General features: G+C 34.6%; 1 protein-coding gene across 9 annotated transcripts in view; it reads right to left on the bottom strand.

Annotated features, from left to right (window-relative positions):
• The window catches only part of LOC150092408 (FK506-binding protein 15-like), a 398069-nt gene that overhangs the window by 24334 nt on the left and 355307 nt on the right, over nucleotides 1-18428 (bottom strand). For 5 of the 9 annotated variants that reach the window (XM_090415127.1, XM_090415130.1, XM_090415126.1 and 2 more), the window contains one exon: nucleotides 7345-7443. The exons of 3 other annotated variants lie outside the window; for them this stretch is intronic. In XM_090415127.1, coding sequence (XP_090271253.1) covers nucleotides 7345-7443 — 99 coding nt within the window. One more of the 9 variants, XM_090415133.1, reaches the window with a different exon arrangement.

The following is an 18428-nucleotide window of genomic DNA, read 5'->3' as shown; positions in this document are numbered from 1 at the left end:
AATTTTTTTTGATCATGTCAAAATGATTTTTCTTTTGGATATGAAATGCTAGAAAATATTTTTCATTTAGTACTGGGAATAAAAAACAGTACTGGAAATAATAATAATAGTAAAAAAAAAAAAAAAAAAGAGCAAAATGAAAACAAATTTTAATCATTTGCTAATAAGTTTCATAGTAAAAGTCTTGAAGTCATAAATGCCTTTATATATTGGATGATGAAAGCATTTAAGACTTAAAGACATTTATAAAGATCAATGCCACTGTATGATTAAAACCTGTAATTTGTAGGCTAGAGATGCCATCCACCTGACTATCTAGGGTGGTCTATCATTAAACAGAATCAACAATTTGAAATGGTACTGTCTGGCAGTGGAATCTTAAACATACCTCAATAAAAAGCAATTACTGATTATTACTGACATGGTCATTTTTAAGTCTTGTTTTCTATTAGTGTTGTGGACGAATGTCTACTCATCTTTACTTTGTATAAGGAGGAATGTGATTAGAGATACTAATCACACTTCTCCTTATACAAAGCACAGGCAAGAAAGGTGATCAGCATATTACAAAGAAGACAAAATCAGATAATGAGAGGAAATAAGCTAAGCATGCTAGAGGAAATCTTAAAGAATCTGCTCCTCTTAGTGATAAATTATCATCACTAAGAGGAGTAGACCTCTATAAACAACCTGGGCTCAGCTGGCTCTGGCTGTCAGTACTTGGTTACGAGCCCCTACCTAGGGTTACAAGGAAAATTAAAGGATTCAATCCTCTGACAAAGGGAAGCAGTTTTGTCAGTATTGACACAAGGTTCAAGTCTCATGATGACGGTAAAGCTTGTGATTAGAAAATTGCAGATGGTAATGCTGTTTACTGTGTACATTTTAATACTGTGGAGCAGAAAGCAAATAGAGAAACCACTGCTCTATTCTCTCCAGACTAACCACCATTGTGAGCAAATCAACACAAATGGCCCCAAGTTCCTGGTATCCCTTAAATGGGACAGGAGTGTTATCATGTTAATTTCAATGCTAAAGTTGCAAAAGATAGAAGTGGAGATATAGTTGGCAAACATGGACTGGGAACAAGAAATGAGAGAGGAGACTGTCTTATTCAATTCTGCCAAGAAGAGGAACTAATAATCACAAGCACATGGTTTAAGTTACCACCCCTAAGGCTATATATTTGGCAATCACCAGGATAATAATACAAATATAGCCAGAAAGCATGCTGATTACCTGCTAATTAATCAACGATTTTGAAGTTCCATAAAGAGTATAAAAACCTATCCTAGTGTGGATATTGCTTCTGTTCATAATCTAGTGGCAACAGAATTAAAACTTAGACTAAAAGCTACACTTAAACATCGACAAAAGAAGTTTGATCTAGAAAAGTTAAAAAACTCAGAGATAAGAAAAAAACTGAGTCAAGTTCTGAATCAAGAGATAGCACTTATCAAGAATGATGCATCATGAGAGTTGATGAATCATGGGACAAATTAAAATCTATCTTCATACAGAAATGGGCCAATACTTTGTGTCCTGGATAGAGCAGTGGAAAAAAAAAAGGAACATTGGATAACTGACAAATTTTTTCCTCTCACAGATCAACACAGATCATATAAAAATCATAGTCCAACAAAAAAGGTTCAGAAAATTATTAAAGACAAGATCAAAGAAGCAAAAGAAATATGGATGAATGAAAAATGTAAAGAAATAGATTTTCTACAGGAAAAGCATGACAGTTTTAATCTACACAAAAAGATGAAAGAGACTTCAGGTATATTTAAGAAAAAACAACTATGTATCCTTCGAAACAAAAAGGGAGAAATAATATCTGAAAGGATGATAAAATGCAAGAATGGATGAAATATGTAGAACTGTTTACTGATAACAGAAAAAACCCAGAAAACACTTATGAACAGATGGAAGGTCCATGCATTCTAAGATCAGAGGTAGAATATGCACTGAACTCAGCTAAAAATGGTAAAACCTTAGGCCCTGATAGAATACCAGCAGAAATAATAAAGTTATTAGAAGGCAACAACATTACTATATTAGTAAAGCTATTTAATAAAATCTACAATACAGGCTCAAGCTGGGTTACAGTTTGACATTCATCATGCTACCTAAAAAAGCAAATGAAAAAACTTGTAATGATTATAGAATGATCAAGTCTAATGAGTCATGTTTTCAAAATGTTTCTGAAAATAATTAAAAAAAAGAATATACAGAAAATGTGAAGACACCATTAGTGATACCCAATTCGGATTTAGAAATGCTTGGGAATGAGAGAGGCTCATTTCTGTTCTCAAATCTTATTCTAAAAATGTAGTGACCAAAACAAGGAAGTATTCATTTGATTCATCGACTTTAAGAAAGCATTTGACAAAGTCCAACATACTAAAATGATTGAATTATTAAAAAGAATTGCATTAGATGGTAATGATATCAGAATCAATGAAAACTTATATTGGAACCAAAAGGCATCTGTTCAAGTTAATGACATTATTACAGACTAAGAGACCCCTAACATCATCATCGTGAAATCGTCAATAACATCCAATATGCTGATGACACAGCTGTCCTGCCAGACAATATTCAGGATATTCAAAATCTTCTCAAACTAGTGAATGAAGGGAGTGAAAAAATGTGATTAAGAATAAATATCACTAAAACTAAATTCATTGTCATAAGCAATAAACCAATTCTTAATTCAGCATTTTCTTTAAATGAGAAACAAATAGAAAGAGTAACAAAATTTAAATATCTTGGATGTTGGTTAAATGAAGAATGCAATCCAGAAATGAAATAAAAGTTAGAATTGAAATGGCAAGAAAAAAATTTCTCCTGATGAAATCAACACTGTGTAACTGCAATTTAAATTTAGAGCTTTCAGTATGAATGGTTAAATGCTATGTATGTCGGTACTGCCATATGGTGCAGAAACTTGGACCTTAAAGACAATATCAATAAAAAAAATAAAATAAAAAAACTTGAAGCCTTTGAGATGCACCTATCTTGGTCACCTATTTCGTAATGAAAAATATAAGACACTTCAATTGATTATAAAAGAGAAGATAAATGGAAGAAGAGGACAAGGAAGATAAAGAAAATCTTGGCTGGCAGACATCAGACAGTGAACTGGCATGAGCTCTGAGGAACTGTTCAGAGTGGCTGAGGATCGTTCAAAACTTTGCCAAGTGGTCGCCAACCTCCGACAGGAGATGGCACTCAAGGAAGCAGAAGATTTTTTTTTTAAATGAATAGATGATAATGCAGTGACTGACATGAGAAATAGATGTAGGAGGACTGGCAATGGCAAGGATATGAAATACCAATGTGAATTAATCCACGTATTATGAGAAAGTGCAGAGAATTGGCAGCGCCTCGGACTCAGAGGCACTGGTCACACCTCTTGACCATACAAATATCTAGTTTGCTAATAATATAAATTGGGAAGGGTAGAAAATAAAAGTGATATAGTGATCCTGCAGAATAATTTTGATAGAGCTGGCAAAGGATAATAGTTGTTAGTTTGACGTTGCAAAGTAGTTAAGCTCTTTGAGCTAAAAAAATGAGAAGCTATGTAGTATACTGATGAGGTTAAGAATATAGGCTGACGTTGGATAGGGAGCTTATGTGGAGAGTTTGTACTTCTACAGTATGAGGACATACTCTAGAACAAAAAAATAATTCAAAGGATCACTTGGCTTTGATATGATCACATCGGAACTTCTGTGCACAGATTTAGTCATCTGAATTTTTTGAGGATGATTTGGTAGGCAGGTTGGAGGTGGATTCAGACAGATGAATCAAGATAGTGACAGGTTGGTGAGTTCAAAATTTGACTTAGAGGTTTCAATAATGAACCATGACAGATTTAGAACAGATGTAGAAGAAAGTTTTTTATGACAGGATGACAAAGAATAATGAATATTTCCCAGAAGCTGAGTAAGAGCGATTAGAAAGGATGTGAAAACTAGATCTTGAGAGTAGTGAATGAGCAGAATGGGTCGCTGAATGGAATGGTTATGAGTGCACACTCAGTGAATTTAAGGAAATGTAAGAAAGGTAAAGTGAATAATAGTATTGTCCTCTTGCAATGAGTCTGAGGATTCCATGGAGATGCTTGAATAATGATAAGTTGAATGTTTATGAACCTTCACAATTTTTTTTTTAGAGAATTATAGTAAGGGTGACAGTTTTGGCAGTCGATTTTTATTGTTCTGTTTTAGAATGAACTTTAATTAGGTTTGTTTTCAATGTAGGATGGATTCTGGATGAAAATGAAAACTAGATGCCATGCGATGAGTGTTAGTTCTGGAGAACTTCTGAATACAACAAAGGGTACCACTGTCACAGGGCCAAAAGTTTATGCTGTTCAACATTCAGTTCATGCTTTCTCATGTCTTGGAAAGTAGTATGTAAGCTGTTGATTGGAGACAAAGAAATTTTTTTTTTTTTTATATTGATTCCATACACAAGAGGTTGAGGGGCTTATAAGCACATCACTGCCATGAGTGGGGTGTAGATGAGAAGTGAAATAGAAGTTAAGTGATTTTTTTTTTCTTTTTTCGAAGAGTTGCAGTTGTTTGGAAATACTCCATGAGAAGAGCTGTTCCAAAGGACAGAGGTGAACAGAATAAACGAGGGGGGAAAAAATAAAAGTAGGTTCTTCTGTTTGCAGTTGTAAAGGGTTGCTGCTCTTGTATTAACAAGTCCAACAGAAAGTGGAAGACTGATGGTTGCCAATTCGCTGGAACAGTGACCATGGAAATATCTGTAGAACAGAAACACTGCACCTGTGAGATAAAGACTAAAATGAATCTGTAAGAGAGAGGAATTATCTATGACCCTAATTCCTTGCCTCTGAACAGCGTCAAGGATTTCAAGGGAAGTTCTAGGTGTGCCCCCCCCCCATACACACAAACATGTGAGCAGTATACTAAACACAGGCAGCAATAGGCAGGTTTGGGATTTATATATAGTTAAGAGTTAGTTGGGGGTAAAATAGGCTCTTGAATGAAAGAGAATGTCAAGTTTCTTCGATGCTGAGGAGCAGGCTGCTGAGAGAGGGTGACATCCGAGACTTTTGTCATGGGCCTGGCATTGAAAAGGTCCTGATGTGTCACATAGCTGTGTTTATAATGCATGGCTTTAATTCTCGTAATAATACAACAATGATAAAGGATAATGGCATATTGAGAATGATACCGTGTTTTGTTTTAGACAGATGGCTACGCTCTTTAGCTCGCCGTGAGTGTCTTGCCGAAAGATTAGATTTAGTCTTTCAGAGATGATGTTATCACACAAAAAAGATTTATAACACCACTTTTAAAGATGTTATACCAGGACTAGATTTATTAAATATCATTTATAAATTTCAATTTCACGGTGTTTTTCCTGAAATATGTGCTTCAATCAGAATTTTTTGCATAATACCAGTAACAGTTGCTGAAGGTGAAAGAGCATTTAGTAAATTTTCAGCAATAAAGAGCTTCAGTAGATCATCAGTGCTCCAGGAAAGATTAAACGGCCTAGCTTTGCTATCAATAGAACATGACCTGGCAATGAAAATTGATTGTAACGAGGTGATTAAAGATTTTGCTAACCATAAAGTGAGGGAGTGGATGAGGCAATAAAAATTTAAAAAATCTCTTTTTATTTAATGTTTGTATATTTTGTATGGTATGTAATGTATCGAATTTTGAATTTATTGTACACTTTTTTTTAAATAAATTTTTAATGTTTTTATGACTTTTTTTAATAAACAAAAGTGATGCACTTTTTTAAGTGGGGCCCGGACCACAGACTTGTCACGGACCCGAAAATTTCTCTCGGCAGCCCTGCTGAGGAGGCTATTAATGTGATGTGTTTATGATATAAAATTTCCTGGCATAAACAACAAAATCCAAGCAAGGAGATCTGATCTTGTCTGGTGATTTGTGTATTACTAAGGGGGTGAGCTGGGATCTCTTTTATGTGAGAAAAGGCAAGACTGTTTTGGTGGCATTGAACATGGCATCAATAAGCATTGATTGTTTTATTTTATTATTGTTTCTGCTAGTATATTCTCAACTTTTATGTATCCAATTGCAGTAAAGGACGTCTCTGCAGTTCATTTGATAATAAAAACGTCTTCTGGTTGGAAAGACTTGGATTTGAATAATTGTATCTTGGATGTATTACAAAGGATCTTCATACAGGCATCTGAACTGAATGTGAGTTAGTTGGTATAATATAAGGTGACAAGGTTTTTCCCTTCCCAAAATCTCAGGTTTTTTAAGACAGATACAGCCTAAAGAACGCATGCAATTGACAAATATAACAAATAATGTAGACAAAATTAACTGCCCTATTATAACAATAATTAGGTTTCTATGAAGGCAAGTTACTTGACCATGACACCATGGTCATAATTACTGAACCCAATAATTTAAGAAAAATATGAGATGCTATTCAAGTAAGTCTTTCTAAATGCTAAGGAAAACTGGATATCAGTAGCACATATTTATAATTTTTACACTAACACTAGTATAGCTTTTCTGTTTTCTAATGTACTTTAGTATTTCAAAACTTTTTTTGTTCTGAAATACTAAAAGTACAGTAATAAATTTTCATACATTACTGATGGTATTTTGGAACATAACAATCTACAATATCAAAAGAAAGAACTGGGTTTAACAGTCAATGAGATTGCAACATACAAAAAAATACTGACTTGTTCACCACAGTAAATGTGAAGCACCTTTAGAGTGGTAAATGAAGTAAATCTAAGTGAAATACGGGAATAAAAAGGCGTTAGCTATTTTTTTTTTTTTTTTTTTATAAAAAAAAAAAAGTACTACTCAAACAGTTTATCTGTTTAAAAAAATTTTGTACTTAAATTATATTGTATACTTCATTTACCACCATGAAGAAGCTATCCAATTAATCAATACTATTAAAAAAGTTTTTATCACTATACTCATAGTTTTATGAAAACAGAACATTTTTTGAGGAGATTCAATGATCTTTATAAATGATATCGTTAAATTGGCAAAGTTAATATTTCCATTTCTAAAATCAGTGATCTGTATACTAATTAAATATAACTACAAAAATAAATACAAATAAACTATAGAGAATCTAGTCAAATATTCTGTAGTTAAAATTTTTAGTATTCATATGGCAATGAATATAATTTTTTTAAAATATTTTATAATGATGTTTATAAAATTACTGTAAATTTTAGTTGGAAATAGTGTTTTTTTTTTTTAAATAATTGAATTTACAAAACAAATATCAAAAATGACAAGGTTTCATAAAACTGGCCATTTATATGACACATTTTTACTCTACCTTGGACTTGGTATCAAAGAACAGGTAACGCTTGGAATTCTCCTCCCCATTTTCCATGGATTCAAGGGGGGATGCAGGAGGAGGTGCAACTTTTCTTGTCTAGTTAGTTGTGCAGGAAAGAGAGAATTAGTGATAAAAGCCCTTCACCCCAAAAATAAATAAAAATTAAACCACACTTAAGGAAGGCATTGTTGAAAGAGTAACAGGTTTTGGAGTTAAAGGGTGGAGAGAAGTGGGGAGGGGAGGGAAGGAGAGAAAGAGAGAGAGATCAGAGGGAAAAAAGGTGATATTGAAATTAGCAAACAATGTTTAAAAGAAAATTACAAGCAAGAAGAATTCAGAAATATAATTATTTTCTAAAAAATAGCAAATCAAATTCTGAAGATAAAAATTCGAATATAAATCATGTGTATTTTAATCACATAAATAATAACTTTTGAAATGGAAATATATACACAATGAATATCAGTTCTCAGAATTTGATTAATAAGTTTAATATTTATTTATTACTGTTTTCAATTTACTGATTACTGAATGAATGAGACTAGGCAGGGAAACTTTTGTGACTGTTAACTCATTTGCCACTGTTTCTTCAGAAAACTTTTCATGATGCAAAGTGTTTGGCATTTTTAGCTAACAGTTGCAGGCTTCTGCTGTACTAAAATACCTTGTATTATCAAGTTGTTAATAAATGATTATAATTTATAAACAGCACAGTAATAGGTTATTTATAGTAATATTTATAAATAATATTAATAAAGAAATTATAATTTTATTTATCATTTATAAATAATATTTATAGTTATAGTAATAAGCTATTATTAATAAATTATAATTTATTAACAACTGCAAACTACAACTAATTACATAATTAGTTATTTCTTCAATATTAGTAGTAACATCTGACCTCCATGGAGTTAGAGATTCATCATAGGAGGTACACGCTATCACACACAGTGCTCACTAACTATGCCTTAAACTGATATAATGTGTCAACACACACAACATACTCAGGCAATGCATTGCCCTCACCAACCAATCTCCATTCAAAGAACCATCTCCTCATCTCTCTGCTCACACCCTGCTTATACAGTTTCCAGAGAGGGCCTCTTGTTATGCTCTCCCATTCTATGAAAAATTTCTTCGATGTTAACCTGATAACCCCCTAACTAACTCACATGACTCAATCACCCCCCCCACACACACACACACCATCCTATTCATGAGGCTTTGCAGTTTATATTCTTTCAATATGTCTTCATACTCCACATTCCAAAGACCACTTACCACCTTTGTGAATCTTCTCTGGACTCTTTCTAACAAATCCTCGTTACATATGAGGATTTGTTATGAAACCTAATCAAGACTATATACAATGAATCATAACCTCTTTATTTGTGCACATTAAAGTTCTCTGCATCATTACCATTATCTTATGTAATGACTTCACAACTTGTGCAATGTGGCACATGAATTTCAGGTCCTTGTCTACCACCACTCCTAAATCTCTCAATTCTTTTACCTCTATTAAAGTTTTCCTGCAGGTGTATACTTTGCATTCCATTGTTGCTTACCAAATTTCAAAACTTTCCACTTTGCAACAGTGAACTGACAATTCTATACTGTTGCCCACTCATACAGAGGGTGATAGAGTGCCACTTAGTGAAAGGTTGTCAACAGTTGCTGTTGAAAAAACAAATTTTCATTGTTCATGAACTGAATCCTGTTAGTCTAGATGTTAAGTATACTTTTATATACTGCTACATGTCTGTTTTTAAAGTTTTTCTAAGGAAGCAGATGGGCATAACTTAAGGTTATTTAGTAGACCAAAAGTTAGTCCATTTGGTTCTGAATAAGTACTGCTTGAGTAGTTTGCTCTTATCCCTGTTGTAGATGTTTTTTAGCTATTTGAATGTAAACCTTTTCTTTAAATGTAACAAATTTGGGAATGAGTTTGTTGGACATGTAGTGTTTAAGAAAGACTAATCTGTTAATTTTTAATTCAATCATATGTAATAAGCTGGATGAAATGAAAGACAAACGAGAATAACAGATTCAATGGGTTAGCAGTTGAACTGTAAAAGGATGTTGAGCAGCTACTGTTCATGTTATTGTAGGTTTTTCCAAAAATGGAGAAAACGATGAATGCCAGTTTTCTGGTGAACAGCATCCAGGAAAGTATCTGTAGAAAAGACTGAATATAGAAATAGATCCATGAGACAGTGGGAGAACAGAAGGAGCATGCTTGAAGGAGGGATAATCAGTTAGTCAAACTGCCATCTTTTGGATTAAGAATTTTTAGAGTGATTTGTGCTAACACCTCAGATGTAAAAGCAAAATATTGATAAATAACATTTTTTTCTTTTTTTTTAATGAACTGGTAATTCTTGTTAGATAATCACATTATATTACAAGTTAATGAAGATGACCTTCAAAAATCAGTCCATGAATTAAATAAGCCAACAATACAATCTAAAGATTTCACAAAGAAAACAAAAATCATTACATATAAAATCATAAATCATATAAAAAAAAAGAACAAAAGAACAGATCACACAATTCAAATATTTAGGTTGTATAAATAATGTCTAAAATTACAAAGATATAAATGAAAAATAGATAAATTTTAAACAATCCATAATTATAAATAGAAAATGGAAAAAAAAAATCCAACTTAAATGTAATATTTAATAAAGTATTTGCTACCCCAGTTCTATTAACATGCTTCAGAAATATACGCTGTTAAAAAGAAAGATCAAAGTAAAATACAGGCAGCAGAAATGAGATTTTTAAGAAATTATGTTTTTTTTTTTTAAAAAAAGCTATCAAAAATGAAGACAGAAGAGTTAAACTAAAGTTGCCAAGAAATTATATTCTTGTTTAATCTTCTATCCAAATTTCCAAGTGTAAGCAAACAAACGTTATGGATGAAGTATCTTCACAATTAGACGACATATATAGAGGCTAAAGACCACAATAACTGCCTTAATATAATATCCAAAATGCAAAGCACACATCCTTTTGGTAACCAATGGGTATATATAATATTATGTATTATAGGAAGGCTCTACCCAGACTGGTTTCGACTTTTCACAACTAGCTCTAATCCAGAGTATTTCAATAAAATATTACACCTTTTCACTATTTGTATATAGGAAATATATGACATCTGATTTTGTTTCTCCTCTGATCTGGCTCCAACTGATGAGTTCTCAATAAAGGTCAACCAGTCTGGGTAGTGGCCAGTGGCGGCCCGTACATAAGCACTGCAACACTGCAGCACCCCCAAGAAAAAAATGAAAAATTTAAATTTTGTTTGTGTTTACATATAATAACAATGCTTACAACATTATATAAATGCAATACAACATGTTAAAGTCTACAGCTTATGTTTTGACATTGACTGAATAGTTAATAATTGGAATTGTTCGATTAACACTTAAGATTACAAAACAAAAGCACTACGATCTAACGCCGATATTCGTTCGTGCTTGTCATTGCATGTTATGTCATTCAGACACTGCCCAAATGGCAGTGTATTTTTAGTATCCTTACGCACGTTATTTCTGTGAGATATGAAACATTTATTATTGGTGAGTGTGCGTGGTGAACTATTTTTTGTCGATATTATTTTATTTTGTTAAAATAACATATAATTATTTATTTATTATAGATACAAGGCTGAATTATGAAGAGTGTCACTGTTGAAAATATAAAAAGAATAATATTTTTTCAATTATCGTTACACAAAACAAATGCACTGCGATCTAACGCCGATATTCGTTTGTGCTTGTCATTGCTATCGATACGAAACTTTTATTATTGGTGTTTGTTCGTGGTGAGGATGAAATATTTTTAATAAAGCAATTTTTAATAATGTAAATTTATTTATTAATAAATTCGTTACTGATTAGATTTTTTTTTTTTTTTTTTTATATGCACCACCCCCACCAAAATTTTCACCGGCCGCCACTGGTAGTGGCCCTTTTCATAATGCATTATCTACACCCTAAAGGATGTGTACTTTACACTGTGGGACATTAAGGCAATTAATGTGAAGTCTTTAGCCTCTATACACCATCTGATCAAAAGTATCCAGACATCTACTCGAAACTGAAATCAGACTTTTCCTGTGACACACTTTCCAGTAGTGGACATTAATAAGGGGTGGGTCCACCCTTTGCTTCTATGACAGCTCTAACTCTGCTGGGGAGACTTTCTATCAGGTGTCAGAACAACTCCGGAGGAAGAGCTGTAGCCAAAGCAGTTCGTGATGTGGGCCATTGGGGTCTGGAGTGAAGTCAGTGTTTTAATTCATCCCAAAAGTGTTCTATGGGATTCAGGTCAGGGTTCTGGGCTGGCCAGTCCATTTCTGGAACATTGTTGTCCACAAATCATTCCCTCAGAGACCTTGCTTTATGGCAGGTAGCATTATCATGCTGATACAGACAATAGTCATCACTGAATTGATCTTCTACCATAGATAGTATGCAATGAGTCAAAATGTCCTTATACCTTTCTGCATTTAGATTTCTGTGCAGTGTTACAAGAGGACCAAGTCATCTTGTAACACTATACATCCACCTCCTCCAACTTTCACTATTGGCACTATACACCACTTGTAGGACTCATTCTCCAGGCATTCACCACACCCAGAACCATCCATCGGACTGCCACATGGTAAAGATCGATTCATTATATGTTTCCAGTTGTCCACTGTCCAGTGGCGTTGCTGTTTACACCACTGCAGGCGAAGATTAGCATTCACAGGAGAAATGTTTGGTTTATGGGCAGATGCTCAACCATGAAAACCCCAGTCTTCTTAACTCTCGATGCGCAGTCATGGTGCTGGCTGGAGGTAGTAGCACTGCGGAACTCTTGGGTGGTTGTTTCACTCTATGTCTGGCGATTTCCACGAACCACCTTCTTCAATGCTCGACGGTCCCTGTCTGTTATTAAATGCAGCCTACCTGACTATGGCTTTGTCATGATTGTGCCTTCACGTTTCCACTTCACAATCACGTCATCAACTGCTGACTTAGGCAACTTGAGGAGGGTAGAAATATCTCTGACAGATTTCTTATTGATGTGGCAACCAATAACTAGTCCACGTTCAAAGTCACTGAGCTCCCTTGACCTACCCATTCTGCTTGTACTTCTTATCACTGAACAGCACGCAAATCCATGCCTCCTTTTATACCAGTAAGCGAGGGTGTAGTGATATCTAGACATCAGTTTACGAATTACAGAGGGGGGGTGTCCGGATACTTTTGGTCAGATAGTGGACAAGTATAGTCGTGAAGTATAGTCATGATAGTTGTGAAGATACATTTCACACAGAAACTTTGTCTGCATACATGTGGGAAAGGATTAAATAAGAATACAATTTCTTGGTAACTTGAATTTAATTTATAACCAAGTAAAAAAACTTTCCACAATTTAAAGAGTTGGGTTTTTACAGTTTGAATGAGAAGGCCAAGGAACATAGAAATAGAAAGAACATTTATATATAATGGAAAGGTACTGGTTACCAGAAAAAATGAATAAATATAGCTAAAAGGGGAAAAAGAAAGAAAGAATAGTTCCAAGATAGAAAGGCTAATAATACAAAAACAGACAAATGATTAATTCTTTATGAAAAGAATAATTATATTCAGTGAAACTTTTGCCAAGATAATAAAGTGGTATGCAGCTCAACTTCTGTATTAGCCGGCCTGGTTGGCTGAGTGGTTAGCGTATCCACTCTCCAGCCAAAAGGCTGTGAGTTTGAATCATGGCAAGGGTATGGATGTTTGCGATTATCTGTGAAAATACTAGTGGTGGTGGTAAATGGCTTTGGTGTAGTTGCGATTTGTCATAGTTGTGTGGATTGAGTGGTGGAGAGAGTTGTAGAGTAGGCACCCTCCTTCGATGAGTCTTTGGACTCCTTGCTGGTGTTACATAATAATAATAATTAGAAAAAAATGTGTTCATCTACTATCTGAATGCATAACTTAGTTGGTAATTTGATTCTCAATGTATTCATGTGGCATTTATGCTTTGCCTTTTTTTAATATTTCAATGATATTTTACTACACATGTAAGGCAAAGACTCATTGAAGGAGTCTCAAACTCACCCACAATCAACTCATACATGACCAACTCTGGTAACCTATCTCACTCGTCATCACTCTCTAAGCACAAAGTCCTCACATCCATGCTGATCACAATCTTATGCTATTCATTTTTTTTTCTCTCTTTCCTTGTCATGTACTGAAAAATGTCTTCTGCATCTATACTATAAAATTCCATTAGTTACCTATGTTTCTATCATGTCTGTACTTTTTACCAACTAGACTTCGACACACACACCTTAAATTTATCATCACAGGAGGTTCCACAGAACTGTCACCATCTTCATCACTCTGAATACTCTCCACCACTTTGTCATCACCAAAAAATCCAGACAATCAAACCTGTGCAAAACAGACAAGATGTGGCTGTATAAGTCCTATCTTTCTATTTTCAGTGTGTTCTTTGGCATTCATATAATCCTTTGATCACTTAGATATTGAAAAATCTCTCACTAACAGATATTTTGTCAACTTTTTAAAATATGCTCTCCAAACTTCAACTGTCTCCCATCAATTAACAACAATCCATTTCCAGCTATTGCTGGAAATTTAATGCTTGTAATTTTTTTATTCTAGAAGTCCCAGAACTGAATCCTGTGGCATACCACTGTTCACCTGCATTCTACTCCTCCTCCTCCTTATCCATATCACTAACTTCATGTCTCTCCACATTTACTTCAATTATACAAAAGATTTTTATACAGTATCATGTTAAATGCCTTTGCAAAATCAAGCAGTATCACATAGTCATTTCGTTTATCCAACTCAATTGTCACTTTTTTTTTTATAGAAAGTGAGTAAATCACTAAGAAAAAGCCTACCATTCACAAAGCCTGTGCCCCCCCCCTCCAGTATTCTATGCATTCATTTCATTGTTAACCAACTTTTTTTCAATACCTTATTTATTAAACCCAATATATCCTCCAATCGCAATATCCTTCTGAAATTTCCTTCTTTATTTCTTCTGGAAGAGATTATTTCTGGAATTCTGTCATGTTGCACCATCATTTTCAGTGCTACATTTTTCATGTAGCACTATCATAATTATTCTGTACACCCCTTGAAGGTACATTTAAGAGAGAGGTATGAGACTGAGCAGGAAGTGGGATGCAGGATAAAAGCAGGATGGAGGAACTGGAGAGAGATGGCTGGAGTGCTATGTGATAAGAGGGCGCCAATCATCTAAAAGGCAAAATTTACAGGACAGTAGTGAGACCAACTATGACGTATGCTTTGGGAACTGTGGCCCTGAGGAAAAATAACATCAGCAGGATGGAGGTAGCGGAGATGAGAATGCTTAGGTGGATGTGCAGTGTGACCAGAAAGGATCATCTGAGAAATGACTATGTAAGGGGAATGGTGAAAGTTACGAACTTAGGAGCAAAGATACAGGAGGCAAGGTTGAGATGGTTTGGTCATGTGATGAGGAGGAAGGAAGAATATGTGATGCAGATGGATGTGCAGGAGAAGAGGAAGCACGGATGGCCAAAGAAGAGATGGAGGGAGATGGTGGAGGAGGACTTGAGGATGAAGACCTTGGATGTGGCTACAGCCCAAGACAGGAGGTTGTGGAAGAGACTCACCACAAACAGCAAACCTACTTAAGTGGGAAAAGCTGCAGAAGAAGAAGAAGTAACATGTTCTTTGAGGATGCTAATACATTTATGTACTCTGAGTTATTAACTTTGTTATAATCCATAACCCTAGCTGATTTTAGATTAAAAAAAGTGTTGCTCATAATGTTTGTGATTATTTATTAATTTAATTCACATATCTGCATCCAATTCATTAAAACAATGTATTACTGTTGCATCAAATCACAGTGCTAAGAACTAACCAACTGACAGGATGCAGGACATATATGGCGCAGAGGGTGAAGCTTGATGCTTTTCATATTCCCTGTTGTCTGTTTCGGGAGCAGTGATGGGAGAGATTTGTGAGCTATTTTAGCTCGCCCTGAGTGGGCAGAAGTGGTTATTCGTCATTGAGTGTTAGGATGGCTTTCGGTCTTTTATGTTTCCAGTGGTCATTACCGTCATAGTTTCCGGCTTGCTGTATTAGTTGGTTTGGATGCGTAGATGTCTGCATAAAGAATTTTTCTGCTAGGGAGCATAGCAGTGGAGATGTAGGGGATATTTATGTCCCGGTGGATCTGGGCGTTCCTGATGAACCACGGGGCGTCCAGTATCATTTGCAGGCACTTGTTCTGTAGTCTTTGTAGCTTGAGAATGTTTGTCTTGGAGGTATGGCTCCAGGCTGGGGAGGCGTATAACTGTGGGACGGATCACTGTCTTGTACAGTAGAATTTTTTTTCTTGAGCTTAGTTTGCTGTGTCTGTTGATCAAGGGGTATAGCTGGGTGATAACTTTTGAAGCTTTGGTGCATGTGCTCTTGATGTGGCTGTTGAAGCATAATTGCTTATCGAGAATTATTCTGAGGTATTTTGCTTCAGTTTTCCAGGGAATTTTGGAGTTGAACAGGGTGAAAACCAACTGACAAAGTATTTATTTCTTTTATATATATATATATATATGGCACAATATAAATAACATTTTTTTAGTTTTTGATCTTTCTTTCTTTATCCTGAATTATTAAATAATTGGTTCTTATTTCAGTTCCATTAATTTTGATTAATCAGCCTTTGCTTTAAATGACATTTTTGGTATGTTGTTTTGGCAGCTGATAAGCATAATTTAACAGTGATCTTTGTTTACATCTTACACACTGGTCAATAAAGAATAAACTTTATTGTGAATTTTTTTTTTTAAGTATGTTTTGACAAAACAAGCCTAAACATAATTTAAAATGATAACAAGAAAAAAATATTGTGGAGAAGGACATGTCATAAAAAATATTTCAATAAAAGATAACGTTGACATCAACACTACAAACATTATAATGTATATGTGTGTGGTGCTCATCACTAAAAAAATTGAAGTTCAGGGAATAACAATAATATGCATCATTGTCATCCGGTAGCATCCTCTAGCAAGAGGGTTGCAGCAGATGAGCAGCTCTTCTCCATTTCTCTCTGTCTGTCGCTTCCATCATTCTTAAATCAGTCCATTCCACGATGTCATTAAACCACTCTCTAGTTGGTCTTCCACGTCTTCTCTTCCCCTCAACTTTCCCTTGTAATATAGTTCTTGTCAAGTGTCCCAAAGAACCTCTCAGAAGATGTCCTGCAAATCTGGTCTTTCTTTGCATAATATTCTTAAGCAGTGTTCTTTCCATCCCAACTTGTCTTAAAACTTCTTGATCTGATATTCTCTCTGTATAGCTAATCTTTTCCATCTTTCTATAACACCACATTTCCATTGCATTAATTCTTTCCATATCTCTCTTTCTGAGATATGATGAAACAGGAGAATTCCATGACCCACTTCCATAACTTGCAATACTCCAAAATGTTGCTTTAACTATTCCAATTCTAACATCTATTTTAGTATTCTTGCATAGAAGGCAACGGGAAACCACTATGCTTCTACTTTTCCCTAGTTTGGATGAGCAGCAAAGATCAAAATGACGAGTGATGCACAGTTCAGGATGGGACCCCTTGGTCTGGAACTGCGCAATTGGCTACCAGGGAGATCACTTGTTTTCCAGTATAGATATGGACCAGATTGCATGTCAGTCATATGAATCTTCTTTACTAAAGCCTGCGGGAGGTGGAGAAGTGGAAGATGGAATGTATTCATGTGGGAAAAGGGCTAAAAGTAATTTTCGAATTGGATCTTGGAATGTGAATACCTTACTTCAAACTGGAAAATTGGAGATTGTAAAGATGGAGATGCTAAGATTGAAAATAGATGTTCTGGGAATGGCTGAGGTGAGATGGAAAGGAAAAGGAGATTTTAGAACAGAGGATGGAATAAGAATAATTTACTCAGGAGGGGAAGAGCAACATCAAGCAGGTGTTGGTATAATATTGAACAAACGAGTGGCAGGATGTGTGGAAGGCTACTGGCAAATCTCAGACATAGTTTTGGTGGTAAAGATGAAAGCAAAACCAAGAAATATTCCACTTATCCAGATATATATTTACCTACTTATGATTATGAGGATGAGAAAGTAGGGAGAGTTTATGGAGATATAGAACAGGGTTTGAAATGTAAAGAAACAAAAGATATAATTATAATACAAGGCGATATGAATGCAAAAATCGGAAGAGGAAGATATTGTTGGGTTATATGGATTGGCAGTGAGAAATGAAAGAGGAGATATGTTGTTGGATTTCTGTAGAAAACATGATTTAGCAATTATGAACACTTGGTTTAAGAAACATCCAAGAAGATTGTATATGTGGAAAGCCCCAGGGGAGGATATAAATAGTAGAAGAAATCAGATAGATTATGTTTTGATAAACAAAAGATATAGAAACATTATAAAAGATGTGACAACATATCCAGGAGCAGACTGTGATACAGATCATATATTGTTGTCAACTAAGATGAGGATTTATCTAAAAAAGGTAACTGCAGGGAAACTGAACAAAGCATGGAACATGGAGCAGCTGAAGATACCAAGTACTGCGAATGAATTCGCAAAGAAAGTAGAGGAAGAAATGAACAAGAGAAATATACAAGAAAGTGGTGATGTAAGTGAAAAATGGAAGATTCTGAAGGAAAGCATAATTACTGCTACAGAATTACATTTAGTCAAAAAAGAAGAGGAAAGAGAGAAAAGAAAAACCGTGTATGACGGATAATATTTTGAGGAAAATAACACAAAGAAGAAAGTTAGTTAATAGTAAAACAGAGGAAAAAAAGCAGTATAAAGACTTGAGTAGAGAGATAAGAAGGAAAAACGAAGAATGGTTAGATGAAATAAATAAAGATACAACAGCAAAAGCAGAAAGAAATTACATAAAAGGTGTTTATAAAAACATTAATATGATGATAGGAAGGAGAAAGATGCAAAGGACTGAAGCAATCAAGAATGAAAGAGGTGAAAGTCTGATAGAAAAAGAGA

The sequence above is a fragment of the Typopeltis vanoorti genome, chromosome 26 (genome assembly GCF_054136105.1).
Source record: "Typopeltis vanoorti isolate ZY-2024b chromosome 26, IOZ_Tvanoo_1.0, whole genome shotgun sequence".
In the NCBI taxonomy this organism is placed as follows: domain Eukaryota; kingdom Metazoa; phylum Arthropoda; class Arachnida; order Uropygi; family Thelyphonidae; genus Typopeltis; species Typopeltis vanoorti.
The sequence above is the reverse complement of the archived record's forward strand: the minus strand, read 5'-3'. Positions and strand labels throughout refer to the sequence as shown.